Source organism: Ailuropoda melanoleuca, chromosome 15 (genome assembly GCF_002007445.2).
Source record: "Ailuropoda melanoleuca isolate Jingjing chromosome 15, ASM200744v2, whole genome shotgun sequence".
NCBI classification, from domain to species: Eukaryota; Metazoa; Chordata; class Mammalia; order Carnivora; family Ursidae; genus Ailuropoda; species Ailuropoda melanoleuca.
The window spans coordinates 87,471,950-87,497,115 of NC_048232.1; the positions used below are offsets into that span (position 1 = coordinate 87,471,950).

Below are 25,166 nucleotides of genomic sequence, written 5' to 3' on the forward strand. Positions count from 1 at the left end.
CTGATTTAGGTTAGACGTTTCCAGGCTTTTGAACTTCACGTCCCATGTGTTGAAAGTTGTGCGGAAGGAAGCTCACTCGAGTGGTTGGTCTGGCGCCAGGAGCGTTGGCTAACGGCGCTGTCCGTCTTGCTGTCGCTCTGAGCCTTGAATGGCGGTACTTCTTCCACACGCTCTTCTATGTAGCATCTCAGGAAGGTACCATTTTTGCCCTTGGCTCTGATGGGTTTGCCTTTTTAGTTATTTTTGGTTAAAGCTAATGAACCAGTATTCAGTTCTGGTGACTTTCAAAGCATAAGGTTTTGCATCTGACTGGTACCGCAGTGAGTATGAGCTTGATGTCATTGCAGCCCCGTACTTACCTGAGTAACTCAAAAATGCAGAGAAACTGAAAAATGAGCAGTCCGCCTGTGCCTCTGTAGGTTCTCGTCATAGTTTCTCCTGAGTCGATCTGGCGATCAGAGTTCCCACGTGTATCTCCCTGGTTCGGGGCCTGGCTCATGCCGAGGAGCGGCGCCGGAGCAGCGCCACTCTGACTCATTTCGGGTCTGCTGCAAGGATGCTGCGGAGAGGGCCGTCCCCCGTGGTGTAGGACGAGGGGCTTTGGGCTCCGTGCAAGGAGCAACTGCTCTTTTCCTGAGGATCCGATGTGCTTTTATCTTGGAGAACTCGTGAGGTGGAAACCACTCCTATTCTGCGCAGGCTTGTAGGAAACTCAGAAAACTTACAGGTGCTCACTCTAAACATAAATTAATTTAGTCACGATCACCGATAGTTTGAAGTGTGCCAGGTACTGTTCATGGCACTGGAGAGTCAAAATTCAGACATTGTGTGTTAGTGAGAGGCAGATAATGAGCAACCCCCCCTCCAATAAATGTATAATGTGCCAGATGAATGCTTTGAAGAAAAGTACACACCATGTTTTATGTACTAAGCTGTTCCTTAGAGTGGTGTTTGGCTCGCAGTAAACAGTATATAATGTTTGCTGTTTTATTAGTAGTAATTTAAATATGCTTGGTGTGGGAGACAGACCATAAAGAAAAACAAGAAAGAGCATTTGATCTTTTTTTTTTTTTTTAAAGATTTTATTTATTTGACAGAGATAGAGACAGCCAGCGAGAGAGGGAACACAAGCAGGGGGAGTGGGAGAGGAAGAAGCAGGCTCACAGTGGAGGAGCCTGATGTGGGGCTCGATCACACAACGCCAGGATCACGCCCTGAGCCGAAGGCAGACCCCTAACCGCTGTGCCACCCAGGCACCCCGAAAGAGCATTTGATCTTGACAAAGTACTCCAGTGGGGTGATGGGGCTTGGAGGAGCTGGTGCTGCTTTGGAATTGGGAGATCAAGGAAGCCTTTCCTGAGGTGGTGACATTTGAGCTGAGAACACACTCCCCATCTTTGGATGACCTGTGGGTAAAGGTGGAGAAGGGTTGGGAAGAACATGGAACAATGAATACCCGGAGTGCGAAGAATCCCCAGCAGGGGTCTCCGCTGCAGGACACAGGGCCCAGGGTGGTTTCAGTGGAATGGGCCGGAGTCACAGTCTGGGGGTGGTGGCTGGAGGCCAGTTACATTGGGCTTTGCAAACCAGGAAGAGGTGGTTGGTTTATTCNCGCTGTGCCACCCAGGCACCCCGAAAGAGCATTTGATCTTGACAAAGTACTCCAGTGGGGTGATGGGGCTTGGAGGAGCTGGTGCTGCTTTGGAATTGGGAGATCAAGGAAGCCTTTCCTGAGGTGGTGACATTTGAGCTGAGAACACACTCCCCATCTTTGGATGACCTGTGGGTAAAGGTGGAGAAGGGTTGGGAAGAACATGGAACAATGAATACCCGGAGTGCGAAGAATCCCCAGCAGGGGTCTCCGCTGCAGGACACAGGGCCCAGGGTGGTTTCAGTGGAATGGGCCGGAGTCGCAGTCTGGGGGTGGTGGCTGGAGGCCAGTTACATTGGGCTTTGCAAACCAGGAAGAGGTGGTTGGTTTATTCTCTGTGCGATGGGATGTGATCGGAGACTTCTGAGCAGTGTGTGCACTGGACCTGGTTTGCATTTCATTTATTTATTTGAGAGTGTGCACGTGAGTGGTAGGAGGGGCAGAGGTGGGGTGGGCAAATTCCCCACCAAGCACGGAGCCCGACATGGAGCTCCATCCCGTGACCCCAAGGTCATGACCTGAGCTGAAACCAAGAGTCACTCAACCGACTGACCTACCCAAGCACCCCTTGGTTTGTGTGTTAAAAGATCCCTCTGGGGGCGCCTGGGTGGCACAGCGGTTAAGCGTCTGCCTTCGGCTCAGGGCGTGATCCCGGCGTTGTGGGATCGAGCCCCACATCAGGCTCCTCCGCTGTGAGCCTGCTTCTTCCTCTCCCACTCCCCCTGCTTGTGTTCCCTCTCTCGCTGGCTGTCTCTATCTCTGTCAAATAAATAATAAAAAATCTTTAAAAAAAAAAAGATCCCTCTGGCCACTGGGCAGAGGCTGAGCTATAGGGGAGGGGGGGACAGAATGGAGGCAGCTGTAGTCCTCCAGGTGAGAGGCCGAGGCAGTTTGGATGAGGGGGCAGCAGTGGGGATGAAGAGAAGCGTGCAGATCGATTGTGCTCTCTTGGGAGAACAGATGAGGCTTCATGTGGGATTGGATATGTGGGGTGAGGTTGGGAGAACAGGTCAGGTTCTGGGCTTATTGGCTGGTGAGGTGGTTGGGTGGCAGTGATAAAGAGTTCTACTGGGGCCATGTTGAATTTAAGATGCCCGCTCGGCATCTAAGTGGAGATGTCGTGTAGGGCAGCCAGCACGGAAGTTCCAGAAGACAAAGCACAGGGTGCCGTGGAAGCCTGTGGCTGGGAGTTTGTCAGGTGTGGGGGGTGGGGGAAGTTTCCAGAGACCGGCAGGCTGAAACTCCTGAGTTAAGGGTGGCTTGGGTCAGGAGAGGGCATGGCGTTAGCCCCATGGGGAGAGGCGTCCTGGCACTGTGTGGTCTGTTGTGTGTGCAGTCTCTGCAGGAAGTGGTGAGGACTGCATTTTAGTGATCAGATTTTTTTTTTTTTAAGGACTTTATTTATTTATTTGACAGAGACAGCCAGTGAGAGAGGGAACACAAGCAGGGGGAGTGGGAGAGGAAGAAGCAGGCTCCCAGTAGAGGAGCCCGATGTGGGGCTAGATCCCAGAACGCCAGGACCACGCCCTGAGCCGAAGGCAAATGCTTAATGACTGCGCCACCCAGGAGCCCCTAGTGAGCACATTTTTGACCAGGATCTAGGTGACCTGAACCACTGTGTCACTGCATTGCCGTGAAGGGATGTGAAGTGACTTCATCTTGTGTTTCTGTTTTTATCTGTTCGAGAAGACATGCAGAGATTTATTAATAAGTTGCATTAGAGAAATGGCTGAGCTTTGTCTGCCCAGAAATAGCTTCCGGTAAGATGAAACATACCCGAGTTTTCCACCGAGCTGCCAGGGCCCCAGATAATGTCCCACCCAGAGACGGCCATGCTTTCACTCCCTAACAGGATGTCTACGAAGCAGAAATAAACTTGGGATAATTTCCCAGGATATGCTTAAATTACATATTTAATTCTTTGATAGATCATATATTCATATGGTTCAAGTATCAGAAAGTTTAGTTTCCCTCCCTGCCGTCCCCTTAGTTCTTCCAGCCCCGTCCCCTGAGCAGGTGAGCTGCTTGCTTGCTTCTCAATGCACTGTTGAGCCTCTTGCTTTTTTTCTTTCTAATTTATACATATATATATGTGTTAATATTTTATTTACTATTTATCTAGAGAGAGAGTGTGTGTGAGCAGGGGGAGAGGCAGAGGGAGAAGGAGAGAGAATCTCAAGCAGAATCCATGCCAAGCACAGAGCCTGATAAGGGGCTCGATCCCCAGACCCTGGAATCATGACCTGAGCCTAAACCAAGAATGGGACACTTAACTGACTGAGCCACCCACACACCCCTGAGCCTCTTGTTTTTTTAACCAAATAGGGTATTTTTGAGATCTTTCCGTATAAGCATATAACGAATTTTCTCTTTATATTCTGCTGTATGAATATACTGTGATTTATTTAATCCGTTCCTTATTGGTAAACAGTTAGGTTCCCAGTGTTCCGTAACTATGGAACGTGGCAGGGAATAGCCTTGTGCATACGTATGTCATGTTGCACGTGGGCAGGTGCGATGGTCTAATAACTCATAAGTGCACTCGCTAGGTCAAAGGGAACATGCTTTTTTATATTTTAACAAATACTGCCAAGTAGTCCTTTGTAGCTTTTGTACCAATATATACTCCTCTTGGCCATTGGAGAGGACCTGGTTTCCTCTCAATGCTAACAGAGTGTGCTGTCAGAGGGCTGGATTTTTAGTCTCCAGGGTTTGAAACAGTATCATTAAAATGTTTTATTTTGTATTTTTCTTGTTACGAGGTTGAGCATTGTTTTATATGTTGAAGAATGCATTTTTTTTTAATGTACCTTCTCATTTCCTTTACCCGTTTTTCCATTTGGATGTCAGTCTTACCCTTATCTGTATGTAGGAATATTTTCTAAATACGGCCAGTAGTTCTTTGTGTGAAATAAAATGCAAATATTTTTTCTCACTTCTTTGTTGACTTTGCATGTGGCTTTTTTTTTTTAATACAGAAATTTTGGATGTTTTCGTAGATGAAATTGTCAGTCTTTTTTATGTCCTGTAGATTTTTGGTACGAGCTATAAGTATCTTTATTCTGCTGAGGTTTTCATCCGATATTGTATCATTTCGGTTTCGAGGTGTAGGTGTTTGATCTGCTTGCACTTTTTCTTGGCATAAAGGTCAAAGTGTGGATCCAGTTTCCTTTCTGCTCTAGGTGCTGCTGATGGTCACAGTGGCCAAGCAGCAGAGTGGCTGTGACCCATCTCCCCTCTGCCCTTCCCTGTCGCCTTCACCCTCACTGCCCCACGTACCTGGAAACCTTATTCTACTCAGGTTCCACCTCTTGAACACACACTCCACTGTGTGACACTCACTCCTTCCTTCTCTGAATGTGTCTCCATCTGCTGTTAGGCCTTAAGGATTTTACACACGTACTGATCAAGTCACATTTATCACACACGTATTAGAATATTTTGTTTGTTTAAGAGGAAATTCGCCGAAGTGCCTTTTATTCCCACAACCTGATTGACTTGGGTCTGTTGTCCATTATCTGAAAACTGTTGTTTCATATATTTTGCCTGCTTTTATAGTTGTTTGAGGTAGGAGGGTAAATCGTTAGTCCATTATGCCTGGAATTGGAAGTGATAGTTGGGAGATTTTCACCATTGATTGGAGCACACGAACGTCCGTGTAGACAAAGTTGATCTCAGAACCGTTTTCCCCGAGCGATGTTGTAGAGCATTATCTCAGCATTTGAAAAATCCACTTTCTTTTCAGCGGCGTGTGTAATGTTCACCAAGATCGACCGTAATCTGGGCTGTGGAAAAAGTCTCAGTAAATATACAAAAAGGACTGAGAACATACAGAGTGTGTGGTCTCTGACTACGGTGACCTTCCATTAGAAAACCATCATCAGATGATGCTGAGAAAAATGCCAAGTTTTTGGACTTTAGCTCATCTAAAGAATCAGTTTGTCAAAGAAGAAATCATAGGGCACATTAGAGAGTCTTTTGAACAGAAGGATAATGAAAATACAGAATCTGCGGCTGAAGCTAAGCAGTGCTTGGAGGGAGATGTGTAGCTTTAAATGTTTCTGCCAGAAGAGGAGAAAGGTCTAAGCAGTGAGTTCCGTGAAGAAGGCTCTGCTTCGTGAAGATAGACGGGAGCGCAGAAAAACCTGAGTTAGCAGAAAGAAGCAATTGAGACGAGATCAGGGCCAAAAACAGTGACACAGGAAACAGAAATCACTAGAAAAAATTAACCAAGGCAACACTGGTCCTTAAGAAGATCAATAAAAATTGATCAAAAAGAAAGAGGACACTGGCGTCATGAAGGAGGGCATGGTCATGACAGAACCTTGGCTGAGGGACAGGAGGGCCCACAGCTGAGGGCCAGTAGTGTTCCAAGATGGAAGCTTTCGGTCCTGAATCTTCCTTTAAACGATCATCGTGTTCTCCTGGGTATAGTTCCCTGAGGGTGCTGCCGTCCTGTTTTTCCATGTTCCCCTTCAGTGAGGGACTCACAGAACACCTGCTCCAGCTTCCTGAACGTCCTGCCCTGACCCTCTGGTTAGATCAGCTTTGTTACTTCTCTGTTCCACAAAGTGTGTGTGTGTTGCCCCTAACACATTTTTGTCTAATTCTCTGTGTATGTCTGGGCTTTTCTCCTCTGTTAACATTTTGGAATATGGATTGTAACCTAGCTCCTAGCACAGTTTTGGAACATTGCGGGGTTTTTTTTTTAATGCTTTTTATTTATTATTATTATTATTTATTTATTTGGTTTTCTTGAGAGACACAGAGAGAGTGAGCATGGGGTGGGGAAGGGGCAGAGAGAGAGAATCTTAAGTAGGCTCCACGCCCGGTGCGGAGCCTGACACGGGGCTTGATCTCAGGACCCTGAGATCATGACCTGATCGGAAATCAAGAGTCCAGTGCTCAACCGACTGAGCCAGCCAGGCGCCCCGGAGCATAGCGTTTTTGAATGAACGTTCTTTTGGGTCAATGTTTTGAGCCCCAGACAGCTGAATCCTGAGTGAGCTTTAGGGTCACTTTTATGTATTTGGCTTAAAATGTGTGAAATTTCTCTTGTTGCAGTTTATGACATACCTAAACTGGTAAGAAGATTGTTTGAGAACTTTGATTATATCCATTATTACTGGAAATACCTTATATCAAACTGCTGATGAGTTATTTTGAGGGCTGTGGAGGGAATAGAACGTGTGTTTGGATAGTGACACTGTGTTGTGGTGGTATAAACATGCTTCCTTTGGTGTTCATACCGAAACACATACTTCCATTATATTTTTTGTTAAGTGGTTAGATAAACTGTGTTCATAAATACATTTAATGCTTTACAGTCACTCTGACTGCTGTAACCTTGGTTACGAACAGTGTATTCTTTAGTTCCTAAGCCTGCACATGCTTAAGATGCCCTCTGGCCCATATGATTCAGAATTAATTAATAATACTATTCGGTCTTTTTAGTTGTCACAGTGGTACTTTAAAGAAATACGCTTATAATCTTTGCCTCGGGGTTTCCCTAAGTTGATCTCTGAGTTGAGATGAGTGCATGGTTTGACAATGAGGATGTTTTCTCGGTAACTCGAGAGCTCTTACAGACGAGGTAATCAAGCCAGTGTGCATTACTGGGTTCGTGGCATATGTTTAAATAAAACGTGTGACATGTCTGTTCCTTCAGTTAATTTCAGCACTTAACCTTCTGAGTAAAACAGTTTAATATGGTTTCTGTTTATACCTGAACTACGAGTAGCTAAATTTCACTTTACAGTTAAAACGGAACTTAGGTAAGATCTGTAGTTGAATAAATTTGAATCATTTCAATAAATTTTTCCAAAGTAAAATTGGAGAAGCCTATTTTGAGGGCTTTATTTTCTTTTCGCCACTAATGGAAAGATGGTATATGAACCTTTTAAAACATTTTAAGATTACAGCAAATCAGAAGCTCGAGAAAAAGATGTGTAATGCCCATAAAGTGATAAGGCCATGTCCATTTTACTATGTTTCTGGTAACCACACTTTCTCCTCCTTTTTTCTTAGGTTCTTGATTATTACAGACCACTTTCTGAAAAGCCCGGAATTGGTGAAAGTGATGTATGCCAAAATGAGCAATCAAGAAAGGTAACCCCAAAACCCAGTGTGGTTTTGAGTATTTAGCATACCATACAGAGTATCCTGTACACATGACTGAGAAACTATGTGGTTTCTTAGTTGGCACAAAATCTCTAAATACATGTTTCTGTGTCAGTAATGGTTTTAAATTGGTTGGTTAACATTACAGCTTAGCCACAACAGGCGGTGATTTACGTGAGGCTACACGATCCAGGTTGGCGCCGCTCTTCAGTAAAGGCAAACTCAGAAACGTTTAGAACAAAATGGGATGCTTGTCCTTTGATTGCAGTTGCGTCTTTGAAATGTGCTCTTGGGTTCACATCACTGGTGTAATGATTTGGGACATACCCCACTCATGTTTATAGTTTCCCATAGGTATTTCAGACAAAGACTGGGTACCATCCGTGATCTCCCTGTTATTGTAGTGGGAAGAGCAGTGTCCTCGGAGCACGGAGACCATGGCTCCCTGCCTCCTTGTGATGGTAATTCTTTCTGTGACCGCAGCCAGGCCTTTTACCGTGTTGGGATTCAGTTTCTCGGCCTGTAAGATTAGAGGATGGAATGACATGATTCACAGCGCTCTGGATGGCTCCCATAGCATGTGTGTTCCCGAGCCTTATTGGAAAAGTTGCCTTAGGAAAAATAGAACTTCGAAAGCACAGATCTAATGATCAAAAACTTTAAAAAATGTTAATCTTTTGATTGTAGTCACAATTTTTATAATTGCTGTGGTTTTGAAATTCTTACTATCTATGTGGCTTATGACAATTAAGCTTTTACACCCCTTTGTAGTCTCGTTAAGTGGGGTTTCTTCTTTAATAGCTTTAATGAAAAGAAACGTTAGTGCTTTTAAAGTCAGTTTAAATGCCACGTTTGTAAATCCAGTGCATACTTCTGTTGCAGAAAAAGAATTATTTGTAGTTTTTTGACCTAAAATAGTGACGTGAAGAACAGTGCTGTCAATCAGGAAGTTGCTTTGCAACAAGGAATACCTGAGCACAGGGACAATGATGCACGGCTGGATCGTGTTTTTAATATTCGGTTTTCCATTTTCCATATTCCTGTCGAAGGATCTGTTTTTAAACTGCTCTATTATGTAACCAGATGAAGATGCCAGACTAAACATTTTCCGTTTTTACTTACGAAGACGTTGTAGCCGCTGCTCCTCGTCATGCAGCGTCTGCTCACATGCCACAGCCCTTCTCGACTTTTCTTCCCGAGACGTGCTTTTGTTTCCTCGCGTCATTTGTCGTACGTCGTGTCATGTGGCGCCCCTGCGTGCTGCCGTGCGGCCCTGCCGTCGGGCTGTGGGCCCTGCGAGGGCGCGGGCTCCGTCTTCCTCTTCCGGGGTGGCCATGTTGCCCACACAGTGCTTGGCACGTCAGGGTGCCACAGGAAGCTGTCTAGGTGAAAACGTGAGGAAGCACGGGAATTTTCTTACTCGTGAGAAGGTCTGTCCAGTTAGTGCGCTGACTCCTGCAGTGCCGTCTGCCGACGTGGGAACCTCCGAGCCCTCAAGGCCCCTTCTGCTGGCTGCTTCACAGGCAGCGGCCTTGCCGTGGGCGCTCCTCATGTCCCCTGAGCTCACTCTCGTCGCAGCTGTGCTTTGCCCTTAACGTCATCTTTGACTAGACTTGGTTGTGCCCGTTTTTAAACATCGTGAGTCATGTACACATAACACAAAATGCACCGTTTCCATCATGTGAAGGTATGCGGTTTAATACTGTTGGGCACGTTCACGCTGTTGTGCGGCCCGTCTGCAGAACTTCCTCATCTTGCAGAACTGAAACTGGACTCATTAAGCAGCGTGTACGCTCATTCCCCTGCCGTGGCCTCAGCAGCCACCGTCCCACTTTCTGTCTCTGGATTTTGATGACTCTCCTAAGTGCCTCGTGTAAGTGGAATTGTGCAGTCTTTGTCCTTTTGTGACTGGCTTACTTCACTGAGCATAATGTCTTCCAGGCTCATCCATGTCATGGCACGTGTCAGAATGTCCTTCCTTCTCAAGGCTGAATCCTGTTACGTGGTGCGGGTGGGCCACGTCGGGTTTATCCGCTCACCTGGCGGTGGACACTTAGGTTGCTTCTCCCTTTCAGCTCTCATGCGTCAGGCTGCCAGGAACACAGTCGCCAGTCTCATTGTTCTGATGTGTGTGTTTCCCCTCTCTTCTGCGACCTGCTGCCCTGCCAGCGAGGAGCGTGTCCTGCTGTTGGCGCAGATTGCTGTTACAGGACAGAGTGAAATCCCGTGGTGTGGCACGCGAGGGCCTGTATCATGCAGCTTTGTCTCCAGCCCCTTCCCCTGCTCCGGTCACCATGTTAGGGCGACACATAATTTCATGCTTTTGCGAATGTCCTTTCTCTGCCTGGAGCATCCTGGCCACCGCCTCTCCTTCTGGTGAATGTACAGCTGACCCTTGAGCAACGCGGGTGTGAACTGCACAGGTCACTTGCGTGCAGATTTTTTAAATAAGTACAGTCCTGTAAATGTGTTTTCTCTTCCTTCTGATTTTCTCTCTCTTTTTTTAAAGATTTTATTTATTTATTTGACAGAGATAGAGACAGCTAGTGAGAGAGGGAACACAAGCAGGGGGAGTGGGAGGAAGAAGTAGGCTCCCAGCAGAGGATCCTGATGTGGGGCTCGATCCCATAACGCCGGGATCACGCCCTGAGCCGAAGGCAGACGCTTAACGACTGCGCCACTCAGGCGCCCCGATTTCCTCTTTTTTAAGGTTTTACTTGTTTAATTTATTTTAGAGCATGTGCATGCATGAGCAGGGGAGGGGCAGAGGAAGAGGGAGAGAACCTCAAGCAGACTCTGCACTGAGCACAGAGCCCAACCTTGGGCTCGATCTCATGGCCCCGAGATCATGACCTGAGGTGAAACCAAGAGTGGGACGTTTAACCGACTGAGCCACGCAGGCACTCTTCTTCCTTATGATTTTCTTAATATCATTTTCTTCTTCTCTAGCTCAGTTTTTGTAAGAACACAGTATATAATACATACAACATATGAAATACATGTTAATTAACTTGTGTTGTTGGTAAGGCTTCCGGTCAATAGTCGGCTATTAGTAGTTAAGTTTTGGGGGAGTCAAAAGTGATAACGTGGATTTTTACTGCGGGGGTTGGGGGCGGTCAGTGCCCCGACCCCTGTGGTGGTCAAGGGTCAGCTGTACACTCATGCTTTTAGGCCTGTGTCAGAGCTTGTGTGAGCTTTTCGTGCTGACTGACTCGAATGGTTGGCTGGAGGACCTGACGCGTTCAGTGCTGATGGTGTGTGTGCTGGTGTGTGTTGGGGGGAGGGCGTAGGGAGGAGGGGAAAGGGGCCTTGGCAGGAACACTCAATCTGCGGTCAAGTAGAGGTCTTGGGTTCCCTGTTGACTTCTTTTCAGGCAATATTGGGTAATTCTATGTTCATAGTTGTACGTTTGCAGATTAATAGGATTGAAAAGATTAGAGTTTTCTCAACAGGGATATGTAATGAATTAACCTCTTTCCTACGCATCTGGAGTGGTGCTGTGTGCCTTGTTTGTGAGAACCGAGAACATTCTCTGTGTTCTGTGGTTCAGATGAGGAACTTCACTAGAGAGACCCCTGTGGAGACACCTGGGTGGCTTTTGGGAGCACACATGAGAATCACCTGAGGAATGCCCGGGCTGTGCCCCCCCACCCCCCGCTGAGTTAGAGTGTCCAGTTGGGTTAGGGGCTGCCAGATTTAAAGACGTTTGAGGGTCAGTCTAACAGGTAGTGTGTTCACTGAGTGCCTATTGGCGGTCCCTGGGGCATCACGTGACAGTGTGCATGGCTCCGGAGGGAAAGTGCTTGGAAAGTCACCACTCATCGACTCCAGACTAATGGATGACAAGTTTGGGATATGGAGTCAGAATCAGTTCACATGGTTGACTCAGCAGAAATGAGAGCCTGCATTTCTGTGATTTTCTGGTCCTCCTTCCCCATGAATCGCGGTATTATTACATTAAAATAGCTGCTCTTGGAAAACGCTTGGGTGGTTCTCAGGCTTGTAATCTGTGTAGCAGAGCAGTGAACAGCAGAGGTGTTCCGTGGCTCACGGCTGTGGGTGAGTTACCTGCACTTGCGGAACTCCGGTTCATCTGTAGAGTGAGGACGAGGACAGTAGCCGCCCCACGAAGTTGCCGTAACTGATTGAAACCCGTGAAGCGCTCGGTGCCTGGCACGTGGTTATCACTTGGTAAATGCATTGCTAGTTCTGCCTCTGCTTCTGCTGCTAGTACCCCCGCTACCCGTTACCACGCTGTCACCACCACTTAGTCCTGCTGCTCTGTTACCTCGGCTTTTCCTCCAGCCGTTTCGTTTCCTCCTCCAGAGACCCGGGGAGGTCGGTGTTATTCTTGCTGTCTGCCCCATTGGGGTCTGCGGTTTCGTAGGTTTGGGTGTTTGCCCCGGGTGACAGAGGTAGCTGGGGGAGTGTTTGAACGCAGTCTGTTGGATGCCAAAATCAGCGATCTTCCCCACAACACGAGAATTTCTTATCTCTGTAACTTGTTAAAGGACTAGTGAGATTAATTCAGCCACAGCTTTGTGCCTGTGTCTCGGTTGCTCAGGTGAATGAAAGGTTTGGCCTTTGTGGGCACACCATTCAACAAATTGTGTATGTGGAGGAGTCCAAATGTAAGTTCATGGTTCGTTGGAGCTGTCCTGAAATTTGAATTACATTTTATTTCTAGAATTAGAGAATATTATTTCATGCCCTGCTCATAAAACTCGCTCACTCACAAGTTCCCTGTCCTCCTTTGCCCCTCACTCCAGTCCTCTCATAACAAACTCAACCCATTTCAGGACAGTGCAGGGGTGGCTATTAAAATTGTAGCCTGCGTTAATTTAAGCATGCATAACTTTCAAATAAAAATTTTGCTATAGAATTTTCCCTTAAAATTCTTCACGTGTATATCTGTTGCTATTTTTTTGATGAAACAAATCCTCATTTTGAGGACAGACTGTGTATGTGTTTAATCAGAAGTGAATCAGAAAGATTGCAAATGACAGCCAGTGGTTGAGAGAGAAAATCCTAGAAGCTCAAGTCTGAATTGAGGGGTGTGTCTGGTAGCCTGAGGCAGCCCCGAGCAAGGATTGTGGGGTTTAAGGACGCAGGACTTCCACACCACTGTGTGATTGTAGACAGCTAGTCCCTGACCTCTTTAACTAGGTCTCTTGCTTTTTCATCGTTCACTTGTGAGTGAATAAATAAATCAGTGAGTGCATAGCGCTTGTATTCTGTTACATTTTCAAGGAAACATTTAGTGCGGTTCCCCCACAGCTGGAAGAAGGAAGACATTCCACATCATGTCCCATTTTCCCAGATTCTGCAGGACATTTCAACACACATACGGTTTCTGGCTTGCAAATGGAGGCAGCAAATGTAATGTGCCGTGAAAATAAATGATTTTGAACACAGTTTCCTGCTGGAGTTGTGTGTCCCACATGCGATGCCTGTACGTGACGAGAAGGATGGTTTTGATGTGGCTCGAAGTACAGGAAGTCTGGGGAGTCTGACGGGCACTTGGGTTGGGAGGGCCCCAAATGGCTGGACCCACTCCGTCATAATGGGAGCCGGAAGCTTTTATTGACAGATAACACAGTGGGAGTAGGATCATTTAATGAAGTCTAATTTACTCTCAGGTGATATTTAAACTTGCTTTGTATTTTCATATTTTGAACATTCATTTTTAAAATTTTTTCCTTAAAATCACTTACTTCTCCGCTGCTTGGCTGTCCTTGTTAATAATCACACAGTAGAGTGGAGAGGGGCGTCTCCTGAGTGGGTGGAAGTCCGAGGGGTGGGTGGCCTCTGGTGAGCTTATAGAGAAGGCAGTATCTGTGCCGACCGTATCCGTCAGCTCCAGCTTCCAGGTCTCCCTCAGAGTGTCCCCTGGGACTCCAGGGCCTTCCTGCTGCTGCTGGGTACCACGCTGGGCCTACCCTTTCTGTCTCGAACCTCACGCAACTCCTTCACGATCTCTTTGTCCTTTTCTTTGCCCTGTTTGGAATAATAGTCCTTAAGGTGCTGAATTCCCTAAAACCAGAGCTCACGACTTCTCATACCTAGCAATCATTGCCACACTATCCCAATTTAAAAGGAGTATTTTTAGAGCAGACGTTTGGGTTCCTTAGGTGGCCTCCTCCCTAGCATTCCCGGAAAGTTGTCCTGCCTGGGAAGAGTGGAAAGCCTGGCTTTATGGCCTGAGAGGACCCCATTCATTTTTAAGGCTTCTGTGTGAATTAAGGAGGACAAAAATACCCTAATGGTGACCTATTTGTTGTTCTTTTGTGCTCAGTCGAGGGGATTATTTGTTTTATTTTGGATTAATGATTGCTGTAAGAAATTGGAGGCTTTTAGGAGTTTTGAAAACCGGTGAGGTTTGTGTGTGATTTTTCCAGACCGATGATCTTTCCCATCATTCGGCAGAAAATACAGGAAGAGTTTGGTATAGTTTTATTTCATACTTGAAACTTGCTGCAGTGAGCAATTTCTTTTTTTTGTTTTGTTGGTTTGGTAAGAAATGCTCCGTGCCTACCGTAAGTGTATTTTCCCCATTCGCAGGCCAGAGACAGTAGCTGCCTCTCAGAGGGCGTGTGTGTAGAACGTTCATCAGCCCAGTAGTGAGCTGTGAATAAACATTATTAGCCCACTGAACGTCACTGTTGTTGTCGTTGTGGATGTGTTATAAAACTTAATCTGACAGCATTTCTGAAATGTTGAATTACGGGCTCACAGGAATGCATATAGAAAAGGTGCTGGTTTCTGTAGTCAGATCACATCAAAGAAATCAAGATTTTTTTAAAAAGGTAATTGATGAAGAGTCATTTTATTCACACAAAATATTTTCCCTAGGTAGACATTATAAACTAAGAAATTTAGAAATGAAAATATTCTCTTAAAATGCTCTCTCTCAATATTTTTAGCAATTGTACAATTTCAGTATTACATATTCATGTAAAACTCTTGTACGTTTTACAGAGTTACATTGTTGGACCTCATAATTGCGAAATTAGTGGGGGATGAGCCACTGACCAAGGATGACATCCCCGTTTTTCTGAGCCATGCCGAGCTGATCGCAAGCACTTTTGTGGATCAGTGCAAGATGGTGCTAAAATTAACCTCCGAGCAGCATGCAGACGACGAGGTAAGAGGACAGATTCCATAATCTTGGATGGAAGAGAGCAGGGAGATTTTCTAACCCAGATAGGTCCTCTGTGAGAATTCTTTTGTAAAAGCTTTACAAAATATTGTGTAAGTAATGTATGGACTGCTATGGACTGAATATTTGTGATCCTTTCCCTCCAAATCCATATGTTGCAAACCTGACAGCCAAAGTAATGGTCCTAGGAGGCTGGGCCTGTGGGAGGTGAGTAGGTCTTGAGGGTAGAGCCCCCAGGAATGGGATTAGTGCCCTTATAAAGAGACCCTGCAAGGATCCCTTGCCCCGTCCACCACATGAGGACACAGTGAGAGGTCGGCCATCTGCAGCCTGGAAGATGACCTTCATCAGAACCCAGCCCTCCTGATTGTGGGCTTCCTGCTTCCGCAACTGTGAGAAATCAGTGTGTTGTTTCTAAGCCACCGCGGTCTGTGGCATTCTGTTAAGCAGTCAGGACGGACAAGGACAGTATCCTTGTTTTAGAACAGTTAAGAGACTATGACAAGGGAAAACAGTGCTCTTACTCCTACTATCCAGAGTTAATGACTTGAAAACAAATTCTAATTAACGTATTTTTCTAGGCAGAGAACATCAAATATATGTGTGCATTTAATACACAAACATCTGTGTATTAAAATTGAAATTATGCTGTGCTGTTTGTAAGTTTCCCTTTTTCTTCTCCTGAATGTAAGTTTTATGAAGGTAGAAGTTTTGACTGTTACGTTCATAGTACTCCACACACAGCAGGCACTTCACATTTGCAGAAGGAATAAACAGTACATTGTCAGTGTCTTCTAAAAAGTCAGTGTGGCATTAGAAGTGAGGAATTTGCCGTAGTTCATTTGTCCAGCTGTTGGCCATTCCAGTTGTTCTTTTTTCTGTTTTCTGTAGTTAGTGTGACAGTATATGTCTTTGCAGTTCCGTCTTTGTACCTTTCCCTACTGTTAACCCAGGAGTGGAATTGCTGGGTGTAAGGGTACATGCAGTTTTATGGTTTTTGTTTTTTGTTTTTTTTTTAAGATTTATGTATTTGAGAGAGTGAGCATGCATACTTGAGATGGGGAAGGAGCAGATGGAGAGAAGGAGAGAATTTTAGGCAGACTCCCCACTGAGTGCAGAGCCTGATGCTGGGCTCGATCTCAGGACCGTGAGGTCATGACCTGAGCCAAAATCAAGAGTCAGACACTTAACTGACTGACGTGCTCCGGGGTATATGCAGTTTTAAAGCTTATGGTACAGGTTTCTAAATTGCCTTCCGGAACGTTTGTCTCTGTCATTGTAGGAGATGCCCAGTCATACACCATCCTGGCTAGCTTCTTCAAGTCATCTTATTGTTTTATTTTCCTCGAGGCCGCCCTGGATTATTCTGGTCTTTACTAAGGGGATGGAAGCCTTGCTACATCCTTCACACTTGAGAAATTCTCTTTATTTTTGTCTGTCCCATCTTCCTTCCCTTCTGTCTTAAAGTTAGAGTGGTTCTTTCTCCGGACTACAGCTCAGCACTAGAAAGGAATGGGTTTGTGATACAGCAGGAGAGATGAATCCCAACATGCTGCCCAAAAGTGGCCGGACTAGAGAGCGTATCCTACCATTCCATCTCTGAAATTCTCTAGAAGGCAAAATTTACTGATACGAGCAAAGTAGATCAGATGTCCCCTGGGGCTAGAGGTGAAGGGGTAGATCTGACGGTGGAGGATATGAGGGTACATTTGGGCAAGAGAGATGTGATGCATAGCGTGTACATTGATAAAACTCTGTATGGGGTGCACTCAAGATGGACGTGTTTTATTGCATTAACACCGATGTAAACGTTTCTATGCCGATGGGAGTGACGGGTGGAGAGCGGCTGGGAGGGTCTGCCTTTCCACGGGACCGTCCACTGTGTCTAGATCCATTCATGTTTCCCGGATCCTGTATGTGTGATGCCATGAATCTCTAACCCCCTCTCCCTTCTTTGTGACTGTACCTTTTTCCCAGTTACTGTGCTCTAGGGGATGGTCTGTGCTGTGTCCTACATACCACGTTGGTCTCTGGTATCTCGGTTCTCATTTCTGTGATAGGAGAGGGCAAGTCTTGGCTCACTGGTGCCTTTCCTTTCTGGAGATAGATTTGCCTCTGTTTCCAGCAGGAGGAGCAGTGAGCTGTGCTTCAAAAAAGTTGTAAAAATCAATCCTCTGGGAGACAGAAAAGGAAGTAAAACTAAGTACTTGTTAAACCACAGCTTTAAGCTTTTTCGAGGCACTGGTGTTTATAGTATAGATGACTTCAGCATTGTAGTAAGAAATTACCTGTTGGAACTTTTTATATTGAGGAAAATTTATATTTTTCTTTCAAGCAGTTTTTTTCTCTAAAATGGGAGTAATTACTACATATTGAGAGAGAGAAATTTATAGACAGTTCTCTTTTGAAAAGCCCAATAGTTCACTTTTTAAAAAATCATCGATTATGCGCCTGGGTGGCTTAGTCGGTTAAGCGTCTGCCTTGGGCTCGAGTCGTCGTCCCAGGGTCCTGGGATAGAGCCCCGCGTTGGGATCCCTGTTGGGTGTAGAGTCTGTTTTTCTCTCTCCCCCCGCTCGTGCTGTCACTCTCACTTGCTCTGTCTCTCAAGTGAATAAAAAAATCTTAAAAATCATTGATCTATACAGTCATGACTTGTGCATATCAGGGTGTATGTGTTCTCTTTTAAGTTAGATGTTTTTTTAAAAAGCCACAGTAGTTTTTAAGGTGACCTATAAACCCAATATTTAAATATACCATATACCCAGTGGTATACTGAAGCCGGCCTATACAGACTTCTGAGAGTCGATTGTTGAATATTTAGAAATCCGTGAGCTGACTTTTGAACTCTCGGTAGCTTGAAATCGGCCATGGTGGAAGTGTTTCTGCCGTGGAAATCAGCAAAGGCTGCAGATCAGGGCTCTGTGCTCCTGCCTCCTTTTCCCTCTCCCCGCAGCCAGCAGACCAGCAAACCTCGTTTACCCAGTTGTGATAGTCTTAGGACAAGATATCCAGTAAGGGTCTCCTAATGCTCTGACCGAAAAATTGGAGTGAAGGTTGTCATCTTGGGATCATCTATTGTATACTTATGTAATTGTTTGGCTTTAAAATCCTGAGGCTTTTTTTCCTGTCTTCCTTAATAGAAACAGTCTCAGGTTCTCACATTAACGTACGTGTTTCTGTCTTTGGTATTTTTTGTGTCCTTGTTTCCCTTTTCTGAGAACGTTTTTGTCAGTGCTGATATGCAGCTTATCCTGCAGGACTTAGGGTTCAGTTCGGCTTTATCTCGCTTGGTCTTGTCGCTTGTAGGGAGTCTGGGCTTTCCTCTGGAAGTTACATAAATTCTTTTTAGTTTTGTATTTTTTCCTATTCATTTATTATGAGAATCATCCTCAGGTGGTGGGTTTTTCATTCTGTTTTATTCCTTGCATTCCCCAACTTACGTTGTAATATCTGTTAATATAGTAGGTATTTAATAAATATTTGCGGGATAAGAAAGGGTAATCTTTCATTCCACAGACTGATAAGGGATTAAATATTTGTATTGTGCAAATAATATTTGCTTATTAAATAAAAAAAATTCACACTGAAGTCCACGTGAAACAAAAGTCCTCCTTCCCGCCCAGCCACTGTCTGTTTTCTACGGACATATCAGCATATCCTTTTTCCTTCCCTCTCAGGGTTTTTTATATGTGCACACCTGTTTTTTGTTCCCTTCGTCGTCGTCGTCGTCGTCTTTTTTTTTACAATACTACTTTTTTTCATCTTCAACTTCTTTTATCACCTACCCTGAAGTGTCTCGTACATCTTTCCATTTTAACACACACATGCCTTCATCTCCTTCTTCCTCACAGTCGAGCAGAATCCCACCAGACAGAGGAGATGGAATTTTCTCCTTTGTTCTCCATCAGTGTGCACTTGTGTTGCTTCCAGGGTTTTCCTTAAACCTTTACCGATAATGCTGTAGGTAGCGTGGGTATCTCTCCAGTTTTGGACAGGTAAATCTGGAATTGTAAATTCCCAGACGTTGAATTGCTGAGTCAAAGAGTCTGTTTATTTAAAATGTTTAGAAATACTTCTAAAGGCCGCACCAAAAGAGCAGGGGAGTAGATGAGTTTACAGCTTTTCACTGATCTGATCTAATTCCCATTTCTCTGTAACTGTTTGCAGTGTCCAGCATGTTAATTTGTTTTTCATATTAGGTTACCTTTTAAAATACATTTATTAATGAGCATTTTCAGAAGATTAATGTTTTTGTCATATATACAGGAAACTTTTTCCCCCTGTAGTTAATTTTTTGTTTGAATTTATTTATGGTATTCTTAGCCATTTAGAAGTTTATATTTTTGTTTTTAATCTAGTTGGGCTTACCTAATTATCCTTATGGTTTCTGAAGTTTTTTACATATTTAATAAAACCATCACCACTTAGATTGTGGAAATGTGCACTTGTGTATTCTCGTTCTTTCAGTACTTGGTCCACATTTTTAACTGAATTTGTTTTTGAGCAAGGAGGGAAGTATAGATCAAATGAATTATTTATGTCTTTTGATGATCCACGATTCTGTAATCTTTGGTAAAGGACCACTTGGGTTTGAATCCTGATCTCCTCCATTACTGCTGTGTGATCTTGGGAAAGTTACTTATCCTCTGTGCCCCAGTTTCTCTGCCTGGAAGTGAATGGTATTTTGCTATAAGCATTTACTCTCCTGATCGATTCATAGTTAGCACTCCCTAAACGTTAGGGGTTAATTGTTGTGTCGATACCATTTAGTGAATGATCTCATCCTTTCCACTACTTTTAATGCTGCCTTTGTTGTATATTACATTCTTGTATGTTTTTGGATCCATTTCTGTGTTTCTGACATTTTACAGAGAGAACCAGTGAGATACTAACAGCTATCAAAGAATTCAGAGTGCCGCGTGTTTATACGTGATGAAGGAATGCTGGAGTGATCTGACCCATAGATGCAAACACTGGTCTGTGCACAAGGCAGTAATTACTTGCATTCCAGCCAGATTCAAGTAATCTACATTTCTGTGGACAAGACTCATTTGCACTATTATCATTTTTCTACAACTTTTAGAATATTGTAAAGTAGTTCAAAGACACTAAAGAGTGAAGTTAACCCAGACAGATGATGTAGACAGGAGACTCATCTTTTTTCCCCCCTCTTCTGCCCACTGCAGAGGCTCATTCCTTTGATGTGCCTGTGTATGTTTTCCCCACGTGCCTGATTTTATGACTGTAGTTGTGTAATGCTTACGAATACTAGAAGGGCTTCTCGAATATTCCTCTTCGTTTTTAAGAGAATCATTTTCCTGGCTTTTTTTTCGTTATTGGTTTCCAGATGCTCCTTAGAAACACAGTATTAATAAAAGGATTCTGATAATTAAAATTGGGAGTGTGTTAGGTAGAGCTAGATTCATTTTCTTTTGGGTTTATTTCAGTTAACATCATAGAATTTGGGAGCTGGAAGGAAACATCTAGATGATCTCTTCCAACCCTCTAATTTTGTTCTTATCTTCTTATCATGGAACATTTCAAACAGACTGTGCGAAAAAAGCATCCTGAAACCTCATCACCCATGTCAGCAGCTCTCAGTTCATTACCGCTCTTGTTTTATCCATGATCCCTACCCGGTCTTGGGGCAGCAGCCCTGGATTGAAGCAAAATTCCAGTGTCTCACTGGTGCATTATTATTTTTTTTTTAAAGATTTTATTTATATATCTGACAGAGAAAGGGACAGCTAGCGAGAGAGGGAACACAAGCAGGGGGAGTGGGAGAGGAAGAAGCAAGCTCCTAGCGGAGGAGCCTGATGTGGGGCTCGGATCCCAGAACGCCGGGATCACGCCCTGAGCCGAAGGCAGACGCTTAACCGCTGTGCCACCCAGGCGCCCCATCACCAGTGCATTATTTTATACGTAACTTTAACAGATGAGGAGTCACACCCAAGTCAACTACAGTTAGCACACCTAAAAAATTGGCAGTATAATTATAATGTCAAGTAAACAGTACTCAGATTTTTCCCCACTATCTAATAATTTTGTTCAAGTTTATTTCTTCGAATCAGGATACAAAGGCCATGCGTTGGAATCCGTTGTTGTGTCTCAAATATCCATTAATGTATATGTCCCCCTTTCTTGACCCTCTTCTTTTCTTTCCTTCCTCCTTTTTCTTTTGCTGGTTCTTTATTGAAGAAATTGAGTCGTTTTCATATAGAGTTTTCTACAGTTTGGATTTTGAGTTTATCTCCACGGTGGAGATAAACTCTTCCTCTTTTCCTTGCATTCCTGTGACTGATAATTCCAGAGATCTGTTCAGGTTTGGGTTGGGTTTTTGTGTCTTTTTTTTCCCAGTAATGTTTTATTGTTGGTGAGATGTGCTTTCATTGAGAGGCACATGGTGTTTGGTTGTCTCTTTTGTGATGTTAGCAGTTGTAAAGGATTGTTACCATTCGTTCTTTGGGGGTTGCAAGATGGTGGTATTTTGACTCCTTTCATTTAGAAACTTCTCATCCACTGTTAGGTTATACAAGGTACATTTTGATTAGCAACCTTCAAGTACTTTGAAGTACTGTTACTTCAGAGTAATGAGCTGGTTTTGTGGCATCAGCAGTGAATTGTTTTGATTTCATCACCGTTGTGATGTCATGGTTTTAAAACCACCTGATTTCTTTTCTTTTTTTTTTTTTTAAGATTTATATACTTATTTCAGAGAAAGAGCGAGAGCGAGAGAGGAAGCAGACTATCCGCTGAGCATAGAGCCTGACATGGGGGGCTCCATCCCAGGACCCTGAGATCATGACCTGAGCCAAAACCAAGAGTCGGACACTTAACTGACCTAGCCACCCAGGTGCCCCCTGGAACCACTTGATTTATTTTCAGTTCATTTTAGCTGTAATTCTTCCTAGTTTTCTGATGTGCCGTCGCTGGCCAGTGGGAGCCTCCTCGGGGTGCTTCTGTTCCTTCTGACATGGTCCTGATCGTCTGTCACAGCCTTGCTTGCTGTCTGGCATGACAAGATATCCAGGATCACCCCCAGATCTAACCCAGTCAGCCACTTCTTGAAGGGGGCATGGCATCTGCAGATGACAGTCTGGGCAACTGCACATTCACAGAAGGGTGTGCTGACGCTGCCCGACGCCCACGCGTTTGCTCCAGAGTCTCTTGAATGTGGCTCTGATTTCAACCTTCTCATCCAGATATTTCCCCTAACTGGTTAACGAGCAAGTGAAAGCCAGAGTAAAATTAAAGATACAAGGCATTAAAAATGTGTGTTGTCAGTCAGTTGAGCGTCCAACTCTTGATTTCGGCGCAAGTCATGACTTCTGGGTCATGGGATCGGGCCCTGTGTCGGGCTCCACGCTCAATGCAGAGTCTGCTTGGGATTTTCCCTCTCCCTCTGCCTCTCTCTCTCCCTCTAAACAAACAAATAAATAAATTAAATCTTTTTAAAAAATGTACGTTGTTTCTTGTGGTTTCTTTTGAGATTTCAGAATGGTGGGTTAGAATATTACCTTTAAATCTCCTAACCGGAGAACAGTAAGTACATGTTGAGAATTAACAAACGGAAGTAGTTTATTTTTCTCTTGACAAATGTTTTCCTTATGACCTAAATTTATAGCATCTACCACATTTTGCCAAATAATGTGCTCTTTAAAAATTAGGGTCAAAATCTGTACAAAATTGGATTTTACCATTTTATTCAGATTACCTAATACCATATAGTTGGTAGCTGGTAGTTTCTTATTCATTTGGTCTACTTGATATAATCAATTATTGAGTAGTTATGTGAACTGACATTTTCCAATAATGTTATCTTTTCCAACCTTGGAAGATACTGCATAAAGGTTTATATTTACCCAGAAATAATGCACGTTCTTGCAGCCGGAGTTCTTTCAACCACAGCATTTTACAGGATTCCTGTGGACAAGAAATTAATGTATTTCATGGGATAGTTGTATCTTTAAAGTAGAACTTGCTTGCTGGGAATGCTTTAAAAAGAAAGTATTTGCATAAATGTTATGTACGTAGCTAGTAATTTTGAACATTTATTCCACTTTTGGAAGGTATTTTTGCTTGAATAAGAACTTTTCTGACTCTTCGCTCCAAGAAGACGCATAATGACACATAATCTCGCGTTCTTGATGGCAGATGTTGCTGTTAGTAAAAATGATTGTTCACGTACACATTTAATACTTCTGTTTCGTTCTTGGTCGTTTTGTTCTCTCTTTAGATGCTGTCTTTACTGGCACCCACTCTTTAATATTTTTTCTCATACTCCGTTCTCTAACATTTTTTATAACAGTTGCAAATCATTTAGCGTGACTTAAAAGTCATGTTTTCTTTTTCTAGGAGGCGTTGGCCACAATTCGGCTTCTCGACGTCTTGTGTGAAATGACTGCTAATACTGATCTGCTCAGCTATCTGCAGGTTTTTCCTGGCTTGCTGGAAAGAGTGATTGGTGAGTGAAGTGTCCCACACGCTGTTATTTGTAATTACGGAACCTTTGGCTTGTCTTACTGAAATGTAAGTCCAAACACAGATCCTTAATTTTCATTGTGTTGGTATATTTTTGAGATTTTTTTTTTGAATATTTCTTGAATATTTTTTTTTTCTTGGGAAGAAGCACTGTGTTTGGTAGCAGCTCCGGCTTCCGCCATGTCCCTGCTGTCTCACTCAGGGTGCCTGACCGGTAGACGAGAATACCACTGCCTGTTGTGCACGGTGTACGTCGTGGATGTTTCCTTGGTAGTGTTGTGGGGATGTGGTAGGAGGTTTGTGATGATGGGGGCGGTGGGGTGATAGGGGTGGTTTCAGTGATGATGATGGTGAGTTTTACATTTGTTTTCCACATTTGTTAGTATATTTTCCCCAATTTTAAGCGGCACAAAGAATAGCGCCTTACCCGTAGTGATTATGTATTTGGTTCTTATCCATTGTTTGGAACCATCTTTGCTAAAAAGCTGTCAGCAGACTAATTCAGGTCGAACCGTCCCTTGTGGTTAGCCACGCTTTTGGTGCTGTTATTCCCTGCTCGCTCTTTTTCCCTTTAAAAGAGGATTATACTCATTGTGGAGTTGCATAGGCTGAGAAAGATGAACGTGTACCGAGGTGGGTAGATGAGTCAGCAGCGAGCTAGAGAAGATCTTTAAAATCTCATGTGAGTGTTTGATTTTGAGTGCAGTGCTTTTAGTGGTAATTAAAATAAAACACCACAAACCTGGGAAACAGAATCCCTTCAGAAGAACGTGTGTTTGGAGCCAGGGCAGACGTGGGTTGTCATCCCAACTCTGCCGAATTACTGACTTCCTGAGCTTGATTTCTTCATTATGAAACTGAGAAAGTGATACTTGCCTTTTTTTTTTTTTTTAAGAATTTATTTATTTATTTGTCAGAGAGAGGGAAAGAGAGAGCCCAAGCAGGGGGAGTGGCAGGCAGAGGGAGAAGCAGGCTCCCCGCTGAGCAGGGAGTCCGATGGGGGACTCGATCCAGGACCCTGAGATCATGACCTGAGCTGAAGGTAGACGCTTCACCGACTTGAGCCACCCAGGTGCCCCGATACTCGCCTTTAATAGGTTCGTTGAGGGTATTAAATGAGATAATGTGGAAACACTTAAGGTACAGCTTCTGGAAGAGAATCTATTTTCATATGCTGTCTAGAGGCATTTCATAGGACATAATAACGTTACTTCTTTTGAATGTAGCCAGAATAGATTTATGGAGAATACATGTTACCTTCTGATTATCTGGACAGTGAGAAAAAAATCAACCTACTTCTTGGTTTCTGTCATACGGCTCATTACAGAATAGGTCTTATATTTTAGATGTAGCTGACTGTAGTTGTCACCTGAGTTTCCTCATAAGGAATTTGGGATTGGAAACCTCTTTATTAGAAAGATTGCAGAAGGCGCCTGGGTGGCCCAGTTGGTTAGGTGTCCAGCTCTTGGTTTTGGCTCAGGTCATGATCTCCCAGTTGGGGGTTTGAGCCCCCGTGTCGGGCTCCGTGGCTCAGTGCGAAGTCTGCTTCCCCTTTGCCCCTCCCCTCATTCACGCACATGCATGTGCATACATGCTCTCTCTCTCTCAAATAAATAAATAAATCTTTCCAAAAGAAAGAAAGACGGCAGAAAACTTGTAGCTAACTTTTCCTTGTGGATAGATAGAAAGTCCAAGTTGGGATAATCATTATGGCTTATCTCCCCAAAACCAGAGTCATGAAAAAAATTTCAAGCA

General features: G+C 44.1%; 1 protein-coding gene across 3 annotated transcripts in view; it reads left to right on the forward strand.

Moving 5' to 3' along the window:
- The window catches only part of ATXN10 (ataxin 10), a 164,693-nt gene that overhangs the window by 51,101 nt on the left and 88,426 nt on the right, over nt 1–25,166 (forward strand). For all 3 annotated transcript variants that reach the window (XR_004621014.1, XM_034644421.1, XM_019803351.2), the window contains exons 6-8: nt 7,679–7,759; nt 14,750–14,915; nt 23,286–23,394. Coding sequence is in view for 2 of the 3 variants with exons in the window: in XM_034644421.1 (XP_034500312.1) it covers nt 7,679–7,759; nt 14,750–14,915; nt 23,286–23,394 (356 nt within the window). In the remaining variant the exon portion in view is untranslated. The remainder of the gene's footprint in view (nt 1–7,678; nt 7,760–14,749; nt 14,916–23,285; nt 23,395–25,166) is intronic.